At 37.1% G+C, this 24,230-nt stretch overlaps 1 protein-coding gene across 4 annotated transcripts in view; it reads left to right on the top strand.

Moving 5' to 3' along the window:
- LOC131432499 (galactosylgalactosylxylosylprotein 3-beta-glucuronosyltransferase P) overlaps positions 1-23,888 on the top strand; it is a 184,041-nt gene extending 160,153 nt beyond the window's left edge. For all 4 annotated transcript variants that reach the window (XM_058598813.1, XM_058598812.1, XM_058598814.1 and 1 more), the window contains exons 3-6: positions 15,842-16,064; positions 21,893-22,047; positions 22,113-22,403; positions 22,476-23,888. In XM_058598813.1, the coding sequence (XP_058454796.1) occupies positions 15,842-16,064; positions 21,893-22,047; positions 22,113-22,403; positions 22,476-22,583 (777 nt within the window). In that variant the 3' untranslated portion in view covers positions 22,584-23,888. The remainder of the gene's footprint in view (positions 1-15,841; positions 16,065-21,892; positions 22,048-22,112; positions 22,404-22,475) is intronic.
- The last annotated feature ends 342 nt before the right edge of the window (positions 23,889-24,230 follow it).

The raw sequence follows: 24,230 nt of genomic DNA, 5'->3' as shown, positions 1-24,230 counted from the left end.
TGTAAGTTTACCCACAGTGTCATGCCATAACAAAGCACGCTACCCATTTTTTTACGATCAAATCAAAGTTTGACTAGATAAAGACCTAATTTTGAGTAGCTTATAGAAGAGCTCGACAATACGTGATTTCTACTAAAAAAAATAGGTAAATATGATTTTCAGTGTAGCTTGGTTGGTAGAGTATTTCCACGGTAAGGAGAAGATTGTAAGTTCTCAAAATTACACTTTTTCATGAATTTTCAAATTTTTTCGCAGTTTCATTTATCTATTTTTTTCCTCAATTTGTTTCTCATTGACTGAAATGGAAAGTCAAAATCTGAGTTCTGGACAGCTTTAGTATCTTAGCACGAACCCAATATAAATCGTTTAATGCTTGAGTTTATGTCCCGCATTACATGGTACTCTAGAAATTTAAATATAAATTTTGTTGATCAGAGACGTCCAGTAAAGTTAATCTGTACCCGTTAAAAATCAATTCAAATCAATTCAAAACAACAAATCTAGAGTACAATTGAACGACTGAATGCAAAAGTCGGATAAGCGTAACTTAGTTTGAAAAACCCGTTTGAGTATGTTTATATGCTACAACCGGATAAGAACAACTTTCTTGCAAGAACCAGACAACAAATCAACCGATTAACCCGCCGCGGACCCACACGGACATTAGGATACGGCCACCATCCACAGAACTAGGGGAACGTGCCACTTGAGCCAATTAGTTCTGATTACTGAACCACTACCGACTACCATCTGGAGATGGGATCCCCCATAGTAGATCATTATTACCCCGATGCGACTTCACCTAATAATTCGAAATTATCCTAGTTTTGAGCAAATAGATATTTAAAATTAGAAAATGCTGCTCACCAAATAATTTTTAACGGTTTTCGGTAAAATTTTTACTGACTTTTAAACAGCTAGAGATTCGGTTTTCAGTTCAGTAGAAGTTTCATTTGCTGAATGTTCGGTGGAGTTGCACTGAACATCTTTCTGTCATAATTATACTGACTTATTCATCATTAATTACCGACGCTCGGTGAAGTTTATAAATAATCAGTAAATAAATGATCGTCGTGATCTATTACTGTTCTTCGGCAAATTTCACTGATATTAAGAGAGTACATAAATTAAAAAAATAGCTTACAAAATATTTTCGTCCAACAAGTAATTTATTTATTATTACTAGATCAAGAACTTGCTATTCAACAATAACTTATAACAATATAACTACGATACGGATCTGGGTCATTTCGCCGAAAGCCATTTCGCCGAATGAGTCTTTTCGCCGAATTCTTCATTAGTCTTAATATCCTCATTGGAATTGATTTAAAATAAAGGGGCTGGGGTCCACTAGGAGATTGGTAGTACCTATTAGCTCTCTCCGGACAGTACCAGCCTAGATGCCGTGTGGAATCCGGCGGAAAAAAATGAACCAAGAATAGCTCCACTGGGTTCCTGCTTCCATGTCGTAAAAGGCGACAATTGCAGGAGTTTCTTTTTCCTTTCAGTTATCAGATATTTTCAATGTTTCACTTCTGATTACTCTATTTTACTAAATTATCTCTTCATTCAACCTGTCAATTTCCGTCTAACTTCGAAAAAAAGTTTTAATTGGAATGTTTCCTTCTTCCATGTTATTGATTGTCTGTCAGGATTTAAATTGAATGATAAATAAAAAAATAATCTAAAACTATTGCGCAAATCCGTTGATATTACAAAGTTAATAACAGAGATAACATATATCGATATATTGAATACATAGTAAAAAAACACTTGATATTAATATTTCAAACAATATACTAAAATTTTTCTCGGTAGCCGGCTGCCCAGATCAACCAATATAACCAATTATTAATTTTAATAAATAATTCGAATAATAAAGCGGAAATAATAAAGAATAATAAATAATAAATAATGATTTTATAACAACTGTTTAAAATATGTCAATGCAATGAATCAACTACTTTGTCTAAATCCTATTCACTCGTTTGTTTTGTATCACGTAGCTGTGAATCAAGACTTTCCGGGACTTCAATATAGGATATTGTTGAATCGTTCACTCGGGAAATCAGTGAGTTTAGTGGTGCATCCGAGCATCTTGAAACCGGAACATACTGAGTCGCGCGCGAAACCAATACTGAAATTTTTACTAACAAATATCCTTCTCCCGTGACACTTGTGGAGTGCGCAGTAGTATATACGGCCTCTAGTAACAACAAGTATTGGACTAACATCCCTTCCCATTCCTTGGACGATCTACGTTCGGGCCTGACCGGCGCCGGTACTGATCAATGATTTCTGGGATTACCAGAAGATGTACATTGAAGGATGATTTACTAGTCCCAGGTAGGATCATCTAGAAACTCCCTGTACAATTTCAGCTAATCCCGATCAGTAACGGAGAAGCAACCAGGGGTGGTCGCTCAAGCTCAAGCTGAAGCTCATTGGAATTGATTTAAAATAAAGACAAATGATAAATGATTATGTATGCTCCCATTTTGTTGACTTACAATCATACTGATGAAATAATCCAGAAAAAAGAATAATTTTTGTAGGTTTCGTTATTGAACGCGATGAAATGAATTCATCCGTTATTTGAAATATGAGATATTTAAGAAGTACAATTGTACGTTAACAAAACGGGTGTTATCGCTATCATCATTCATTTGGCTTTGATTTAAATCAGTTCGAATTACCATATTAAGACAATTGAAGGATTCGGCGAAATGACCCTTTCGGCGAAATGACCCATTCGACGAAATATCATTCGGCGAAATGATCCTTTCAGCGAAATGGATTTCGGCGAAATTACCCTTTTGGCGAAATGGCCTATGGCGAAACAGTTTTCGGCGCAATGACTCTAGGCGAAATGACCCATTCGACGAAATGTCGTTCGGCGAAATAATCCTTTCGACGAAATGGCTTTCGGCGAAATTAACTCATCGCCGTCATCGTCATCGAAGACCAGTGTTGATGATTGCCGAAAATTTGACAGAAGCTGCTCGATTTTTATCTATATTGTATACAACATTTTCAATCCGATAGAAAATGCTACAAGAACTCGAGTCTCTCAATGCATGAACCGCGGGAGAATTTTTCTACATTTCTTCGCTCCACTTCATACTCTGAGTATTTTAGGGCCCTTAAAATAAAATTACAGTCTGATAATGATTGGTGCTGTGTGGAATTTACCAAGAGAGAATCGCAAGTTGACAATTATCGCAAATGATTCGACTTGATGATTCTCATACTAGGTTGCAATATTTCAAACCCCTTGTGTGGAGCATTCACATACATTTTCATAGACACAACTTATACAAAAGTTAAATGCACATAGTTAGAATAAACGGCAATAGTAAAATGATTCTATCGCAATTTTTTTTTTATTCTATAATATAATATAATTTTTTCAGGCACACTACTTAAGCTCTAAGATGCCGGCTTTTTCTAATTTTAGTTAACGACTAACATAAAACTGTAATATTGGTGTTGAAATTGTCGATTCTCGAGAATCCAGCCTACAGCTGGCAATCCGCAGTGGTCGATGAACTGAATATAGCGTGAGTTTTCCAGATGACGTTGCTAAATATTTATGCTGGCCGCATCCTTTGGTCCGTATGGGTCCGCGGAAAACACCCCCAGGCTACGAAGACCCGGCGGGTGGCCCGCATGCTGGCCATCGATTGGAGCGGTCTTCCATTGGGGTTGATGGTTATGTTACGGAAGAGAATGAAAGAGACATAGACTAGTAAATATTGTAGGAAAACGGGGTGAAAACGGGATATGGGAACGAAATGCCTAGAAAATGACAGAGATCTAATTAGTTGACAACGAGATGGTGAAGAGACGGGGAAAGGGAGAACAGAAAAGTTAGTGACAACAAAAAGGTCTAGTTAGTTCCAATGAAGATGGTGGACTGGACGAGGGGTTCTATCGCAATTATCCACTGCCCATACAGAATCGGATTGCGAAACGAGAATAAGCGACCGTTTGTTGCTTCAGAGAGAATCCTCACAGCAGCGAGCTGACCTTTGATTCTCAGACAGGTCATCGAGAGAAATTCGGTGTGTATTCTATGTTAAATGAACCATGCCGGTTTTCTTGTTGCTGCGATGATATCCGTCTCTCTTTGATGGCACTGATTCAATCGTGTGAAGAGTTGCTAGTGAGCGTTCTTCGATACGATTCTTGCCGAAGACGTCAGAAATGTTTACTAAAGTTCTTCATGATAATTAATAGATTTACTGAAAATTGGCAAATCTTTTACTGAATTGGGAAAAACAAATCATGTCAATAAAATGATAGCGAATGTTCCATAATGTTTGTACAGAATTTACCGAAATCCGGTAGTTTATTGATAAATGACAGATGATGATGTTTTATAATTCATTCCCGTAAAAATAGTTGGTTAGTGTTTTTCACATAATGTTTTTATCAATGTCTCCCAAACTAAGTTGCATTTATCCGATTTTTGCTTCCAGCTAATAAATTTTGTTTTCACTCAGCACTCTTCATTTGTTTATTTGTTTATTTGGATCAGGGAAAAGCCCGGTGGAGTTAGTTTCTGTCAAACTTGCTCTCCAACAGGCATAAAACCTCTTCATCTTTAGCATCAACAGATTACAATCATCCAAATGATACATTTCACTTAAACATAGCATTTCTAAACTAACTAAAACTAAAACTAATTAGATAGTAACCCTAGGAACAATTTCTTGATAACGTTTCGGGATAGATTAATGTCGAATGAATTGGAACAGTGATTGAATATTCGGCACATGCTGGCAAAAGGCTCGTTATACTCATAATTAGTTCTGGCATAGGGGGTCCTAAGAAAAGAATAGTTTCTAAGATTACGGCGATGGATATCTATTTGTAAAAGCTGTAGGAGCTCGGAGCAGTCTATTCTTGATTGGAGGAGATCAGCCACAAAAGTAGCCTTGCTGACGTCGCGACGGACAGATAACAAATCGAGGTCAATCAGTTTGCATATGGCATGGTAACTTGGGAGGTTCCAAGAGTTTCTCCAAAGAAGCCGACGCAGAGCAAATCGAACAAATTTCCGATGAATTGCTTCAATGCGTTGGATATCGTTTTGGTAGTACGGTGACCAGACAACCGAGGCGTATCCGAGCGTCGAGCGAACTAAGGCACAATATAATGCTTTCAAGCAATGTACATCATCGAATTCTTTAGTAACGCAGAAAATGAATCCTAGCAGCTTGGAGGCTTTGGAGATAGTAAACTCGATGTGTTTCTTGAAATTTAACTTAGAGTCCAGGAGGACACCAAGGTCCTTCACAGACGATGTACGTTCCAGAACAATTTGTGAAATATTATAGTCGAAACTGACTATAGACTGTTTGCGACTAAAAGAGATGACGGAGCATTTGGAGGCGTTCAAAACCATTCTGTTGATATTACACCAGTTAGTCAAATTATTCAACTGCTCTTGTAGGAACTCTGCGTCAGCTGTGGATTTGATGACATGAAATAATTTGAAGTCATCGGCGAACGATAGTTTCATGCACTTTATCGAAAAATTTAGATCGTTGAGATAAAGTAAAACTATAAACGGTCCAAGGTGACTTCCTTGAGGAACTCCAGAGGTAACGGCGAATGGTAAGGTTGTACAGTCTCCTATTTTCACTATCATTTCGCGACCAGTAAGATATGAGTGAAGCCAATTCAGAAATGACACGTTAAATCCTAGTCAGTTAAATAACTTTGAGATTGTTATTTGATGATTAATCTTGTCGGACGCAGCGGAGAAATCGGTGTAGATAGGATCTACCTGTAGTGGTGATTGTAACGAACGTATGATAAAGAAAGTATAGGATACTAAATTTGTAGACGTCGAACGATTCGGCATGAAACCATGTTGAGTCTCAGATATGTAGTTAGAGCAATTATGTGTTATAAAATCCAGAGCTATAATTTCAAACAGGAAAAGTTGCTGAACGTAAGGAACAGTTGAATATAATGAATAGTGGAACTAATAGGCTGTCATAGCAGGTTTTTATTACCACAGATGGGATTCCGTGTCCAGCACTAGATGACCGTTTCAATCTGGCACATGCTGAGCTCACAGTAGCATTTGAGATAACAGGATGACATCCAATTGGAGTACGAAGAGGGACATTATTCTCCGCAAGAGATATTCCTTGATCAGTTAGATGTTCTTCAGAGAAAACACTTCATGAACAAATAAGAAAATAACTTATTAAGTAGTTAGGTTTTATCATCGTTTATGTCTTAGCATCACTTCATGGCATGCTAATTTGTGTACAGTTTGTATATTGCTCTCTGAACCGAAATCGTTAATTGCTCGTCATATTAAGTTATACTAATATTAAGCATGCCGAAATTTTAAACCATGTCCGCGGATATTTTAAATTTTTGCATCCTTTGTCTTCGTTTCGAGTATAGCGATCCGTCAGTAAAAACTGTTTCATTAGAATATTGTGCGTAATTCCATTGATCTAGCACAGGGGTTGGAAACTTTACAGTTTTATTGCGTTTTCGCACGTGGCATAACTTTTCCTAATTTTCAGTGCTGTCTAGTTGCTGTCAAATGTATCGCACATATCTCCAAATAACAAGGAGAACGTGCATATTGAGCCAATTTGTTCTGATTCAACTTGGGGTGGAAGTTGTATTCAAGTGAAATCGATATTTTTACAACTCGTTAAATTTAGTCTGGCACATTTTTATTCAATTTCGCTATTTGGTAATTTTTTGACGAAAACTTCCGGAAAAATAGAACAAAAAAAGTTGATCACACTTTATTTTGGAGAACTTTGATCGTAAATTCATGATTGAAAATAGAGTCCTGATATAAATTTTGAGAGGGAAGAAGTTCTCGGGGACAGCTAGTTCTGTATGAAATGAACATTAAAAAGAATTGATATTATAAAAAATTTAAAGGAATTAGTCAAAAATCTAATCTGATGGCAACACTGTTGAGAAGGCCACTCCACAGCAGCATACATACATACGTTTTATAATTACACCAAATTCAGTTCACTCGGAACAGCCCACCATAAGGCAAACGTGGTTCAATTTATCGGTCCCCGGAGGGATTCAAAACAATGTGTTTAAGCATGAAGCGAACCGTCCAATACAACGCACGTTTACCCGGATCCCATAATAAATCTATTCGAATGGTTTGGGATACCGTTCCGGGGTATTCGTTATAGAGAGGTTTTAGTGAAATGGATTTTTTTATCCATTGAGCCTAAGCTGAAAATTCACGATATGTTTTTCACACTGGCGCATATTTGATAAAACATTGCTGTGTATTCATTGATAATCAAACTCTTGTAGCAGGTTGCACTTGCATCTCGTTCAAAGTAGCCGAAATTCGCTCACATTAGAGACGACAGAAACTAAGATAATAAAGTGTAGTGAGCAAATACGATAAATAAAAACGCGATACTTTGTCCTCGCTACCAAACTCAATCTGCATTAATTGGAAGAGCTGTTAAATTGGACCTACAGATAATATATATGAAATCTTATACAAAAAATAAATGCATCTCGATGTAAAGGATTATTAGAGATACAATTTAACAAAACTTGTAGCATGGTGTTTGTTCAGTTCATACGCTTTTCGCTTCGGTTAAAAACGACGTACCTAGTGTTGAATAGTGGCAGTGCAGATTTGGCAAAACTTAAGCCAATAGCTATCATTATGACCAGTAAATGAAATATTCATCAGAATTGAAAAAAAATTGAATTTTTATTCATTACATTTGGTCAACTGGTTAAACATTGATATTTAATAAAACTAGTATTATACACCAAAAAAATTTCATCTGAATATGTTTCGACTTTTAAGCTCCAAATTGCGAATGATGGAAATAAATATAGGAATATTAAAGCTATGTCCATTTAGAATCCGCAATAATAAAATCATCTGTATCTCGATAACGAATTGACGTACAAATAAGGTTAATACATCAAAACAAAGGTAATCTACTGTACTTTAATGAAAAAATACCAATACAAATCATTTCTTTTCGTTTCTAATAAAAATTCGCTTTTTCTTCTTGGTTGCTCCCATCAAACGCTGCACACCTCCGGAGTTAACTTCCTTGGCACATTTGTTTCACATTTTGGTCATCTGAGTTGCGTTCCGAGCCGTTTTTTAACTTTTCTTAAGCTTCCGCTTCATTATTGTCCAAAATCTTTCGTTGTGCCGGAACTGCGAGCAGTTAGGTGGATGGTACCAGTGGATGAGAATCTAACCAAACCTTCACCGGAACTTTTGGGGACTTTAATGAAAGGTATTACGCAGTTTTTAAGGCATTCTCCCTTGTACAGCTTCGGGTCCATCGTTTTATTCGTCACGAAAACTTTGGTCTTTACTCCGCAACCGCATATCCCTTGCCAAACCATCAGTTTTTTGGCAAATTCGTCAATTAAAGCAAACTTAAAATTCTCAGGAATATCTCCTCGTGCCGTCGCCATGTAGAATGTTTAGCTAGGAAGCTGTCGGCAATCCATTTTGATGTAGGTTTCATCGTTGACGAGCAGAAATCCTTGGTACTTCGTCAAAACCTGCTGGTACTAACACATGAATCAATAAGTCCCGAGACTAAAGCAGAGATGGCACTCGTAGTAAACCAGTAACCAAGTCTTTCTAGAGTACTAACCTTTGCTTGAAACGGGTCAAAATTTTAAGTCGATCCGACCAGAAACACCGAGTTTTGATAAAACATTGTTTTTTAATGGGTAAAAACACCGTGCAAGCGAAACAATGGATTGAAAAATGTTATCCGGACTATTGTCCATCAAAAGCAACGATTTGTCGGTGGTTCGCCGAGTTTAAACGTGGTCGTACCGACAAAAATGACGCGGAAGGCTCGGGTAGACCTGTGGAAGCCGTTACACCGGAAAATGTGAGTGAAGTGACAAAAATTATAATGAAAGATCGTAAAGTGAAGCTCCGTGAGATTGCTGAGATGACACAGATATCATATGGAAGTGTATTTACTATCCTTCATGAAAAATTGAGCATGAAAAAGGTTTTTTTTTTCAAGTGGGTGCCGCGATTGCTTTCGATGGAACAAAAACAACAACGAGTCGATGATTTAGAAATTGAACGAATTGGGCTTTGATCTGCTTCCCCACGCCCCATACTCGCCAGATTTAGCCCCCAGTGACTACTGGCTCTTTGCTGATCTTAAAAAAATGCTCCAGGGAAAAAGATTTGACTCAAATGAGGAGGTCATCGCTGAAACTGAAGCTTATTTTGAAGCGAAAGATAAATTTTTTTATAACATGGTATTGAAAAATTGGAAAAACGTTGGAACCATTCGCCCTTATTCTCAATAACGTCGTATCGTTTTTTCGCTCGTATTTCATTTGTATTCCCCATAAAGCTAGCAAAATCAAAGGTAGCTATGATTCGATCGAACCACATTCGATCGAAAAATCAGTACGTCGTTATTCAGAATAAGGGCGATTTTATCACCCTAAAAGGTGATTATGTTGATGAATAAAAAAAAATCAACGTTCTGTTTGATTACTTGCTGGGAACGATGTCCTGCTCGCAAACGAATTCTTTGAACGGTACTGCGAACAATAGCGTATTTTTGTGCGATTTTATTATCTGATAGTCCACGGTTTGCTCTGACGATTCTCAACACCTTCAGGTTCAGTTTGCGGTCATATGTCCCACTACGACGCTCGCTTCCTGAAACGTTTTAGCAAATCATACACGATTTATTTGGTGATTTTCAACTTTTTTTCGATTTTTATTGCGGACCACGTGGGTGTGCAGAATGTTTTCTCTCCACTCGGCTTCTATATGGAAGCTTTTTCGCCTCTCTTTTCAACAAAAGAGAGGATCAATGCCAACGTCACTCGTTCCCCTATGACCAGACGTAACCAAAATAACGTCTTCAGGGAGAATCAGTCGAATGTCAATTGTCATTCTTTCATCAATAAATTGAAAATCTGTGACGTTTGGCTATAAAGAGTACACCCCAGAATCTCTTTGGAATACAAAACTACTATAAGGACGAGCACCAACCGGTAAAAATCCCTGGGTTTCTTTTTCTGACATCATCGATTCTCGAAGCTTCGATTGAATATCGACACTGCACAGTATACTGTTTTCACTGAAAACCAAAAATGAATGAAAAGATGAACGGAAGAAAAAGCACAATTTTGGAACTAATGTGCCGCTTATGTCGTCGACTGGACATGGATCTCGTTCTCATAATTTTCAAATGGAACTGAGAGTGACATTTATAAAGACTGTCCCAGAAAGTATGGACGCACTTTGATTTCGCTGTAAATAATTCACAAGTGTTAGATATTCAAATTTTATTCGATATACTGATAATATTAGACTACAACAACAGAATATTATTTTCAACATTCGCTACTTAGCCATTGTAGACTAGCTGGCGTACCTTCTTGCAAACGTTCCTCATTAAGGTGAAATGTAGCGTCATAAAATGCGCGCAAAATTTTATCCGCTTCAGTTGAACGAACCGTCGCACAAAGCATACCAAGAAAAACGGACACATAGAAACAAGAACTTTTTACAATGATTGAGCGCAGTGGGCTTACCTCTGGTTAAATTGGCTTGTAAAAAAGACGACCTAATGGATTTTTGAATCCTTCACACTTTGAATATATGCTAATTCAATCGTTATTGTTAGTGATTACTCTTACACTAGAGCTATAAATCATGAATAATTATGAATGACTAACATGAGGTTTTATGTATATGTATTGAATAACTTGCTAACCATGTATATGCCTGAGCTTAGTAGCAAGCATGGATTCTTCTTCAAAAGAACGATTGAAGACAAGAGGACATTCAAGTATTTTCGATATCTTTGCCCGTAGTTCACTAGGCCCTTCCCGCCGGATAGAATTTACGTAAAAGTATTTACTTGACTCGCATGAGTTTATCTTACCATGCAGTTAAAATTATTTAGTGAATCTTTTTTCAAGCACATCTTTGGGGTACGAAATTGAATATAAAGTTAAAAGAAAAATCAAGCGTTAATTCATTGTATTCATAATAATTGAAAAACCAATGAATTCCAATTAGTTTTCCATGCTGACTGGCTCGAAGCTGACTTTCAATTTTTATCACATTGTTTGTATCACAGGTTAATGAACGATAATACTTGGCTTGTATTCATTTCATTCAGTAGCTTGTCAATGATGAAGTTATAGTTTTGCTATAAAAATTGCTGCAATCTAAAATAATACCTGTTATACGATATCACACAGCCAGGCTTTATTGCTTCAGCAACATCAATGTATTGAACTCAACAGAATTGGACATTATTAGCATTATAAATGACAGTTACTTAGAAAATAAACGATATCTTACAATACCCATTTTATTGTATTCAACTCGTTTTTATTTCAATACAAAACCCAATGCTGCATAAATTCGCGTCATTATTTTATATGTAATTTTTGCTCACGATATAATGCCACCGTGCCCACCGTGCATTTCTCACACCACTTCAATACGAAACAGCAGCGCGCAAGCAATAAAAAAATGCGGAAAAGTCTATGTAAACTTTTTCAAATTTCGGTTGTTTTAGCTAATATTTTATAATTTTGAGTTGCATTTTCAGATTCTTTGTGAAATTCTGCTACAAACACTACTTTTCAGTTCTAAAATCATCCCCGTGGAACGGAACAGTAACCGTTTATACATTTCAAAAACCAATTACGGCTCGGCAAAGCAAAATTTCAAAATTCTAAGAATACTTAGTTATGATAAATTTGATTTCGAAAACTTAAGTGTTTTTGGTTTTTCGAAAATCGGTCTAGTTTTTGAATAATTGATCGAAAACGCGATTTTCGCATTCCGCTACATTTCACCTTAAATGCCGTACTGACTTCTTGGCGACAAGTTTTGACACTTTTTTTCAATCTTTTTCGAGCTGTTGAATGATTTCGGCTGCCGAGACATGTTTCCTAAGATGTGCCTTCGTTAATACCCAAAATTCCTCAATTGGTCGAAGTTTGGTGGATTCATGTCTTTTGGGACGAAAGTTACATTTTTGGTAGTATACCATTCTACCGTTGATTTCGAGTAGTGGCAAGAAGCAAGATCTCGCCAGAAGATAACAGGATCCTTGTGGTTTCGAATCATGGGTAGAAGTCGTATTTGTAAACATTTCTTGATGTATATTTCGTTGTTCATTGAAGCAGTGGTGATAGATGGTTTCGAAATCTTACCGCAGCTACAAATTGCTTGCCAGACCATAGCTTTCTTACCAAATTTTTCGACTTCAATCGATGTCTCGGACTGGTTTAACACTTGTCCTTCTCGCACCGTATAATATTGTGGTCCCGGAAAGGATTTGTAATCGAGTTTCACGTAGGTTTCGTCGTCCACGATTATGCAGTTCAAATTTCCAGCAAGAATCGTATTGTACAGCTTTCGAACCCACGGCCTGATCGATGCTTCTTGTTTCGAACTACGTTTTGGTTGTTTCTGCTTCTTATAGATTCGAAGATTCAAACGTTCTTTAGCACGAAGAACATTTCACTTCGAAGTGCCCACTTTTTTGCCACATCCCGAACTGAAATCTCCTTCTTTTGCTCGAACGCCTTCAGTATACGTTTATCCAACTGAGGGTTAGCAGGACCTTTCTTTCGACCCTTTTTCGGTTTATCCTCAAAGGTGTTATCCTCACCGAACTTCCTGATTGCATTTCGCACGGCTTTTTCTATTACTTCTTCCATTTTTGCTATCGTTCTCGGTGACAGTCCGCGTTCTGTGCACCATTTGTACACAATTTTTCGACGTTGTTCTGCTGAATGTCCACGCATTTCGAAACCAACTAATGAAAACGAATAAACAACTGCACAAGTGGTTACAGAAGAGTGTAAACAACAGGACGCAGCCATAAAAATTGACAGATTCTGAACCATTGCGAAATGGAAGCGGTTCTTGATTGCGTCCATACTTTCTGGGACAGTCTTTATCTTGTCATTTTTGTCTATTTCAAGTTAATGAAAATGACTGACTTGAATCTGATCATAAATATCGAGTAGCACATAGAGTTCGAGTGGAAATAATGGATTCAAACAGAGTTGAATCGACGACACGACCTGCCACTCGTCTATCAAAACTGTATCGCGAATTTAACTACCCCTCAGTAACTGGTACTGTCAAAACTAGATTGCCTATAACCAGAGTGACGACATCTCATCCGTAATGCTGGCAACAATTAAAAACATTCCATTAGCTTTACATTGATTTGACAGGTCGTTTGCTCGTTTGGAACTGGTAGCTGTCATTCCAAACGAACAGCTGTCGCCACTCTGATTATAGTCACTCTAGTCAAAACGTAATCGCTTGGAAAAATGTTGAAACTGGCAACACAAGTTGATAAATTATTGATTTTGAATAACATAACCATGGTTACTGCATATTGCAGAAATGCAAGTTAACAAAACAAACTTCAAATCGGGTATATTCAAAACGATAAATTCGAATGGATTCCCGGATTGAAACATCCTCTTCTTGTGGTAAATTGCAAGTGCTCCAGCATCAGACCAGTGGATCGATTAGTCATTCGTAATCGCTGACAAAATTCTTCTGTTGGGAAACCTGAGATGAGCCCACTTGCGATTAAACGATAACTGTTGTTTTGGTAATTTACTATACTATATAAGAGTGAGTTCGGCGAGATGGACCTACTATGGTCTCTATGGTCTCAGCCAGTCTTAACGAAAGACAAGTCCAAAAAAAAAACAAGAGTGAGTTATAGAAGTCTTTTTGTGATTTGTATCAATATGTATTTATATCATCAATATATTTATATCATCAGTCCCGCACGAAGTTTTCATAGGTATGCCACACAGTACATTGAGATAAGAATAATGCGGGTTATGAATATACTTCCCATTTACAAGCGATAATCAATGGTTGTAAGATGACGCAAGGATATCAAGTGAAATAAAGAGAACAACTCCTGAGAGCTTGAAAATCTAACAATTTCTGAGAATCGAATCAATTTTGGTTGGAATGTACATAAATAACAGTTGTGCGGAGAAAACAGTAGGAAAGTGATGAAAAAGAGAATGTCGAAATTATACTTTGAATACGAATAATACAATATGGAAATATATTGATAAATAACTCGTTCAATGTTATTTTCAGTGAGGAAGAAACATTTTCTTCAAGCTAGCGCAATGCAATGATTGTATTTGAATTATAAAAAAAATATTTGTTTTGTGCATCCAAATGCTTTCAATTTACATACTGCTCAAATTTTATTTATATACTATATTGCTTATGTAGCAGTCCAGCAATACTTCATTTGTTGAGCTGAGCACCACCTGAACAGGTCGACCGGGTTTCATGAACCCAAGCAACGAACGAATCAAACTTTTCATCCAATTTTCATTGCCATCAATTTTAAGATGTTTCTCATATGGACTAATGTCTTCAGATGAATCAATTTTCCGTTTATTATCGACACCACATTCTTTTTCACCAGTTTTATTTCTTCCGTCTGATAATATTGTTTTTTAGTTACGTTTCCAGAGCTTTGATTCTGTACTGGTAGTTCATGTTCAACTTTAGGAGCACTACGAGGAATAGAAATCTCTGTTATAAGTGTTAGGATGGTCAGTTTATAAACAAAAAAAAATGTGTCTCTACTCAGAAAACACAGAAACAAAATTTAGGGACTCTCCTTCTTTGTGATAATGACTGTTGCATTTCTACATCGATAGGTCGCTATCAGGAATTCACAATTCCACAAATTTTCCAAAATGTTTGTTTATTTATTCTGTGGATCCTTGGTAACTAGTTCGTAGCAACGAAAACAGTGTTGCTCGTGAAGATTATTTTTATCATTATCAAGGGGCTACTATTTTTGTGGTAACTGGCGGTAAATCGTTAACGACAATTTTATTGCTGATTTTTCTTCGAAGTGCCTGGTCGTGTCGTCGGTTGAATTCTAGTTTTTAGTATTAATCTTCGTATGACAATCTTTGCGAAAAAACATAGGCAAACTGTGACCTTGGATGCACAATATTTCTATATGAGAAAGGCAATAATAAATTTAAAACCTGTTTCAATCCCCCTAGTGGTGTAATGAAGCATTTTCATCAACTTTTATATAAGCAATCCATGTAGTTTCCATTTTACAGTTTTTTTGTGTCTTACATCCACTATCGTACAGTTGTCCTTATTCCTTCTGCTTGTAATTATAAGTGCACGATTTCACAATACAAGGGGCACGCTCAATTAAAATAGCCAGGATTTCCGACACGCAGAAAAATTCCGGTTGCTTAAAATAACAAAACGATTAGTTGACCATCAAACCAAAAAAAAATTGTTTCAAATCATAGATTCAAACAAAATATGCTAGAATATGAACCAAACAAATAATTATTGTTTCAAAAAATATTGGTTGAATGAAACCAGAATTGTCATTGTCACTATATCAACGAAAAAATTCGTCAGAATCGTCCAGAATTAATTGATCAAAAACATTTTTTTTTCTGTGTGTACAGATCATATTCACCATTCTGCTTTCCCAATGCCCTTAGAATTTTATCCCTCAACATATGCGCACCAAACGTGCAAAAAAAACGGAGCCCTTTATTTGCAGACAATCTGTTTTCACTTAATTGTTTTCATTGTAAATCCATTATCTTTCGTCCACCGCGAAAATGCTGTTCAACCGTGACCGGTGTCAATTTTCTTTCCGACTAATGGAAGTTCCCTCTTCGGCCCATAAAAACGCTGTATTATCGATTTCCACACGTGCACCGTACTTACCGTAAACCACCGTCCGTAATTGATTAAATCTTATCACCTGTTCATTTTCAGATTCCCCTCAAATTCCCCGTGGACACCCGGCTGTTGCCCCCGCTGTACATCATCACACCGACCTATCGACGACCGGAGCAGTTGGCGGAAATAACCCGGCTCGGCTACACACTCAAACACGTCCCGAATCTGTTCTGGCTGATTGTGGAGGACGCCGAAAGCCGGACCGAAGCCGTAACAAGACTGCTGAAGCAAATCAATGTGCCATTCGTTCATCTCACAGGTAACTAGATTTGTCAAAAAGCATATCGGCTAAGGACCTGAATGGGGTGGCATATTTTGGTGAATAAGCGTCATCGTGTTTTATATTTTCCTGTGACCGAAGAGGAAACTACTATCAAAATAAACCGTTGAATAATAAATTGCTAAAGAAAAAATCAAAGATACAAAATGTATCTCATACGTTGGTACTTGATCTTGCAAATTCATTTTATTGAATCTCGTCTCAACCCTATTTACCTTTCTCTATAGAAAAGGGTACAACATTACTGGGAAAACTTACTTTTGTTGAAGGCCCGCACCATTGTGCTATACTCCATTCGACGAGATCTGAAAACCTTCCTACGAATTGTCTCATTCTCAGTTCCCGACTCCGGAAGTACCAGAAATAGTGGTCGAAACCCAAAAACGAAATACTCTTATTTTTCTCAGAGACGGCTGAGTAGATCTACACAAATTTAGACTCAAATGAAAGTTTTCATGGTCTCATGACATTAGTTCGGATGCAACTTCCGGGCCCTTATTACCGTCCTTACTTCGACTTTCACATTCACTTCACTCACATATCACTTCACATGATTTTACCTATTACACCCAAACCTCCGTTTACGTTAACTTTTTTTACGTTACCTCTTTTTACGTAACTCTTTTTACGACAAAAATCCCAAATAACGTAATCTTTTTTTACTAATCCTTATTTTTCACAATAGTTCTATTTATAACTTGCCATCAGAACCATCGTTTGACAACAATTTGATTAGTGCCTTTTTAATAATGACGAAGTTGCTGATTACAATTCTAAGGCATTTTGAAAACCTCAAGTTATTGCTACGAAACCCTGGGCTTATATCGTTTTCTGTTCTGATAAAGTATTCAAAACAGTACTTTGTCCTCGAAAGTTGAAAACCCAAAGGGTATACGGAATCAAATTGCATCACTTTCAAATGGTCGTAACTTTTTACCCATTGGGTCTTTCCAATTGAAGCTTTAGGTGAAACTAGTTCAATGTGTAATATTTACATTCATAGCAGTAGTTTTGCAATCGTTGCGAAGATGGAGTCGGAAGAACAGCAGCGGTGTAAAATAATTTTTTGCACGCACCATGGAAATCCAGATCTCTCTCATCGTGTCATCGGCAGGAATATTCTCTACGATTTTTACATCGTATTTTGAACGACGGTGTAATTTTTTGTAGAAACCAGAAAAAAACAGTATTTTGACCTAAAGTTAGGAATATCGGTTCTACCATCTCTGAGAAAAGTGAGTGAGGTCCATTTTTGAGTATATGACTAATATCTTCATTGATTCATTGATTCATTGATAGAAAACCGGTCGAATTGTTCGGCCGTCTACTGATAATGACTACTGATTGGAGTAGTTTTGGGACCAGTATAGAAAGTTTTTTACTTTTTTTTGTTTCACCGGTTCAAATGAAGGTATACCATTTTTAACACACTTTACCCTATAATTTCGAAACCGAATCCGGATGAAATTCATAAGATTCATTGAGACCATAAGAACTTCCATTGGAAACTAAGTTTGTTAAGATCGGTTACGCCATCTCTGAGAAAAGTGGGGAAGTAAATTGAAATAGGAAATTTTACACTGTATGAGAAAGACAAAAAGGGACCAAATTAGTGGTGCAAAGAATCACAAGCGGGTTATTCATGCTTTCAACAGGAATCCAAATAGTTCTGTAAGAGATGTGGCGAACAAACTGCAATTAAGTATACCATTCGAGCAAAATGCAAAACCAAAATCACCGAATCGGAATGAACGGCAGAGTACGGAGAGAAAATCACGTGAACCAGAAGGCGTTAGGACGCAGAAGATGTCAACGTTTGCAAAAAATACATGATTTGGAAATCAATTTGACCATGTCGAAAGCGGAGCACTCAATTTGTACCGATCAATACAAAGCAGAGCTATTTGGCTTAAGTGGTACGTTTCCCTAGTTATTTGGAGATTTGTTCCTTGCCGTGGCTTCTCATCATTTTCCTGACGGGAAAGGAAGGATACAAGGCACATGGAAGCGAAATGTGAAGTAAGTGAGGTGATAAAACAGCACAAAACATAAAATAAATAAATCGTTCTGCATCCACGAAAGGAAGCTGGACGATCTGCAGGTGCCAAAATGCACATTTAATAAAACCTTCAATCCCCGAAAGGATTTAGAGACTTCACAAAAGCGACATCATTCTGCTTTCCTGGAAGAATGCAGAACGATTCGCAATACGTATACCCAGAAGTAAATTCGACATATGAATATGAAGGTAATATTAAAAATAGAAAGTCATCGCTCGGCGAAGACCAATTATTCGGCAAATATAAATATTTTCTGTCTATGCCTTCAATTAGTCAGTCTAACTGTGACGCGGAGTTTCGAGCTCCGCAAGGGTAAAGCCCACAAATGTTCCGTTTACAACTGCCTTTTTAGGCTTCTGCAGTCATTCAGTCATCGGTACGAAAATACACCTTGACTTGCGTGCTCCCATTTTAGAGGCCTTTTACGACATGGAACAGAAAGCCATTGGATCAATTCTTGGTTGAAATAATGCCGCCGGATGCCACACGGCTTACGTGTGTGGTAGGTCAACCATCGGAACAGGTGGAAGTTGACATTGAAGATCAATTTCCATTGGTGTTTGAGGAGCCGCATCAATAGACAAGCATACATAAAGAAATGTCTCCAAAAGTGTTTACTGTCACTTCCAGGATCACACAATGGTTCTACGATTTTCTGGTTGGATTTAACCTCGTGCCATTACTTGAAAGATGTTTTGGAGTGGTACAACTTCATGCCAAGAGACTTCAATCCCCCGAATGCAACGGGTACTGGGCCATCATGAAGCAGGCGCTTCTAAAGCATACTAAGGAAGTAAAATTAAGCCAAATAGTTCTGATTTGTATTATTTTGAGAGGCTATTGAACAACACACTGCACTCAAGAATGTGGAAGAACATAAACCTATTACTAGGTAAAAAGCAAACCAAATCAACTCCATCTTTGATTGTCAACGGAAATTGTATGACTGACAAGAAATTAATCTGTGAAGCATTCAACAAGCACTTTGTTACAGTTGGATCCAAGTTAGCAGAGAATATAACCCCAAATGGGTCTTGTCCACTGCAACAAATCGATCCAATTGCAAATTCAAATTTCCTCCAACCATCGTCGGTGAATGAGATTATACAGGGTGATTTTTTAAGAGCTTGAGAACTTTTTTAAACAATAAAACGCATAAAATTTGCAAAATCTCATCGGTTCTTTATTTTAAACGTTAGATTGGTACATGACATTTACTTTTTGAAGATAATTTCATTTAAATGTTGACCGCGGCTGCGTCTTAGGTGGTCCATTCGGAAAGTCCAATTTTGGGCAACTTTTTCGAGCATTTCGGCCGGAATAGCCCGAATTTCTTCGGAAATGTTGTCTTCCAAAGCTGGAATAGTTACTGGCTTATTTCTGTAGACTTTAGACTTGACGTAGCCCCACAAAAAATAGTCTAAAGGCGTCAAATCGCATGATCTTGGTGGCCAACTTACCGGTCCATTTCTTGAGATGAATTGTTCTCCGAAGTTTTCCCTCAAAATGGCCATAGAATCGCGAGCTGTGTGGCATGTAGCGCCATCTTGTTGAAACCACATGTCAACCAAGTTCAGTTCTTCCATTTTTGGCAACAAAAAGTTTGTTAGCATCGAACGATAGCGATCGCCATTCACTGTAACGTTGCGTCCAACAGCATCTTTGAAAAAATACGGTCCAATGATTCCACCAGCGTACAAACCACACCAAACAGTGCATTTTTCGGGATGCATGGGCAGTTCTTGAACGGCTTCTGGTTGCTCTTCACTCCAAATGCGGCAATTTTGCTTATTTACGTAGCCATTCAACCAGAAATGAGCCTCATCGCTGAACAAAATTTGTCGATAAAAAAGCGGATTTTCTGCCAACTTTTCTAGGGCCCATTCACTGATTTGCAAGCGTTGCTCGTTAGTAAGTCTATTCATGATGAAATGTCAGAGCATACTGAGCAAATAATAATGCATGAAAATCATAACCTCAAAAAATCTGAGCAAATACTAATGCATGAAAATCCTAACCTCAAAAAAATCACCTTTTACTTCTCATCAATGAACTGAAAACGAACAAAAGTCCTGGCCCTGATCTCATTCCAGCAAAAATAATAAAAAACAATGCCGAATCCTTTTCTCGGATCTTATCTGACTCATTCGACTTGATGATACAAGGAGGACTCTACCCAGACTGCCTTAAAGTTGCTAAAGTTGTTCCAATTTAAAAATCAGGTGACTCTGCACTACCCGATAATTACCGACCTATAGCGGCACTTTCAGTTTTTAACAAAATCTTCGAAAAATTGCTGATAAGTCGTATAGGTTGTTTCCTATAAAATCACAGAATACTCTATAGCATGCTCACTGAGCTCAAAGATAATATTCTAGAAATAACTCACTCCAAAAGATATGTGGGAGCTATATTTTCATACAACAAAAAAGGCCTTCGACACTCTGAATCATGACACACTGCTCCGTAAACTGGACAAATATGGAATTAGAGGGATTGCTAATAACATAATCCGAAGCTATTTAGAAAACAGAATCCAATATGTTTCAATCGATGGAAAAACTAATTCTTCAAAACTAGTAAGCATTGGCGTACCACAGGGAAGTAATATCGGGCCCTTACTGTTCTTGCTATATGTTAACGATATATGCAAGATTAATCTCTCTGGTATTCCAAGGTTGTTTGCGGATGATACGGCCTTGTTTTATCCGAATGCCAATACAAGTTCTATTATAACAAACATGAATAACGACTTGCTGATTTTAAAAGAATACTTCTCTAAAAATCTGCTCTCTCTGAATCTACAAAAAACTAAATATGTCATGTTCCGATCACCTAAGGAAAGGAAAGTTCCTCTCACTCTTCCCAACTTAATTATTGAAGAAAATGTTATAGAAAGAGTGGAAGTTTTTAAATATTTGGGAATCCATCTGGTTTCTACGTTGTCTTGGGAATCCAGCATCAAAAACTACTTAAGAACTCGTATACGCCAATTACTAATCTAAGTTACTTATTATGTATTTGTGTCCTTCATTCCTACGTGTTATATGTAAACCATCTACAAACAGCTAAATATAATTATTAATTCAACGCGTCAAAATCACCTAAATTGTAGCTATTTTTGTTAATATATGTGTTTCTTTAAAAGGACAAATAATCCACTAGAAGCACACTTTTCGTTTTTGTCATATTTAGTAGAGCTCCCTATTCATTAATGTTACTTCAAGAAATTTAATATTTTCATCCATTTTAGATATAGTATAATAGTAATTCAATATTTGTTTTATAATTGTTGTTGCCAATGGCTGAAAATGGTGCCCATTACCAAGGGGCTCAGATACGAGCCTTTTGGTGCGGGGGAGAGTGGAGGGTTAATAAAAAAAATCGCTGCCTAAATGACGACTTTGGCAAAATATAGATTATGCTTATTTATAGCTAGTGCAGATTCAGAACTCTGAATACTAATCGATTTACTGCCGATAAGCTTTTAGATTGCCTATTTAGATCTAGAAGATATTTTGATTCTTCTACTGGAACAGGTTCACGACAGATGCCGATGCCGGAATTAGAAACTCTTAGAAATGCTTCATTGACATCCCCCCAATGAAACGACCAATAAGGTTAAAGCCAGGGTAGATTAAACGATATAATAACAATAATAAATCTTTAGCATAAATAAATAGTAGCGATTTGTTGAGGGACATTTTACTATCTTTTGATTTGATTCTATTTTCTGTTTCTTTCCAGCTCCCATGCCGGCCAAATACCGCAAAATGAAGGTTAAACCACGTGGTGTATCGAATCGAAACCGAGGTCTGAAGTGGATTCGAGCAAATGCAACCGAAGGTGTACTCTATTTTGCCGATGACGACAATACGTACAATTTGGAAATATTCGAACAGGTTCCTTTGCAACAACAATTCTGATGAATTTCCCGGGAATGACTAACATGTTTGCATACTTTCAGATGCGTTACATTCGCAAAGTGGGCATGTGGCCGGTCGGACTAATCTCCAAGTACGGCGTAAGCAGTCCGATCGTTGTCAACGGTTCGATAACGGGTTTCTACGACGGCTGGATCGGCGGTCGGAAGTATCCTATTGATATGGCCGGATTCGCCGTCAGTGTTAAATTTCTACTGTCTCGACCGAAAGCGGAAATGCCATTCAAGGCTGGTTACGAAGAGGATGGCTTCCTGCGAAGTTTGGATCCGTTGGATTTGAAGGAAATCGATCTGCTGGCCTACAACTGTACGGAGGTGCGCTAGCTCTCATTCCAAATATCTACTTTGCTTTATGACTTCATATAAAGCTTCATTTTCTTCTTACAGATACTCACGTGGCACACACAATCCAAGAAAAATCCTCCCGCATTACCACTAAACTTGACAAAACATGGTTCAACCAACCTGGTGAAATTGACCCGAACATTAGTTTAGATGTATTAGGTTAGGATGAGGGATGGACGGAAGCAGAACTCAAGTAATATTCGCCGAAAGGGAATTGCAATAATTGAATGCCATAACGAATCACAGGAATTATTTCCAATGATATGGAACGAGGAGAGAGGAATACTTTATCATAGGTGCTATATTTGAATTTTACACTTAAAAATGATAAAAGAATCTCTATTCACAGCTTTTGATTTAAAGCAAATAAGTTTCGATTCCAAAGTAGATATCTAATCGTTCAAAGGGGTACTTAAAATTAGGCGGTGATATGAAAAAAAAGTGGAACAGGATAAGAACATTGAGATTGGTTTCATCGAATTCGACATCCCCTAGCAATGAAGACATTCAAATAAAATAAACAAACAAGTTATATTGTATTATATGAACCTTTAGATAGGCGTTATACCAAAAATTACTAAAAACAATCTAATTTTAGTAAACTTCCATTGCAGATATCTATGCGTGTGAATTGAACTGACCAATCACTTCTTGATTGAAAAGTTCCTCTCTTGTTGTACATACATATGTTCCTTATGCATTGTTTGTTAGATAAATCCATTCGAATACTAAAGTCGAGTAAGGTCGACCGTTTGTCTAATAACACAAACAACAGAAATCTTAAATTGCTAACTTTTCTAATTAAATTGCTAACTTTTCTAATGCGAGCATCTTCTTGTAAGCCATGTACATACTTTTATGGACGAGCGAAACTCTCCATCCATATCTATACAATATTCTTTTTTCGACTTAGTGTAGCTATTCCAAAGAATTAAACCAAACATATTGTCCAGAATCTCTACAGGAAGAGGCAAATATCATTAAGCTATTGTGCACCCAGTGCGGAAACGAAGTTACGACGATGACAAGAGCAATCTCAAAAGAACAGAAAATAAACGAAGCAAAATGCTCACATGTATTTCTTATCGTAGTTAGTAATGATTAGCTCTAATGTTGAACCGATAAAAGCGGTGCCCAAGCGCCATACGAATGTAATCAAGATGAACCCAAAACGAGCTTGTCCAAGGGAAAAACTGTACCAGTACTACAAACATACCATTCGCTATTTCCATGTACATTATCGCCTTCAACTATAGTTGAATAGTTAGTTTATTACGCTAACCAGCTGTACTAGCTATTAAGTCCAAGCATTTGGACTTTGCAGAGGGCATAAAAAAGATCTTCCGTTCTGTTTCAGTTGATTAGTTCTTTCCGAATAGTACTTTGATTGTGATTCTAAAACAGAAAACCTTTACATGAATGAAAATATCAATAAACGATGTTTCAAACAATTTCCTACTATGTTTCATTACTGCAGATGATAAATGTTTGAACCCAAAAGACAAAACCTCTACGATCCAGGCAGAAATTTACCATGAATGTAAAAACTATCAACTCTTCCTATTCCCACGTTATTCCAATTTATAGTTGTTATCGCTTAAAAGTTCATTTTTAGTAATTGCAAATTTTGTTGTGAATCATCCGCAGTCTATACCTAATTGATCGTCACGCATAGGGTCAAAAATCTTAAAATTGATCCTTCAATGAAACGAACCTTCCACGCGTTAGACAAACCGTTTTCAAAAATCGCACATATTCAAACAATTTAAAAAGAAATTGTTTTCCAAGTTTCTGAAT

Source organism: Malaya genurostris, chromosome 2 (genome assembly GCF_030247185.1).
Source record: "Malaya genurostris strain Urasoe2022 chromosome 2, Malgen_1.1, whole genome shotgun sequence".
In the NCBI taxonomy this organism is placed as follows: Eukaryota; Metazoa; Arthropoda; class Insecta; order Diptera; family Culicidae; genus Malaya; species Malaya genurostris.
Note: the sequence above shows the minus strand (reverse complement) of the source record. Positions and strands in the feature narration are given on the sequence as shown.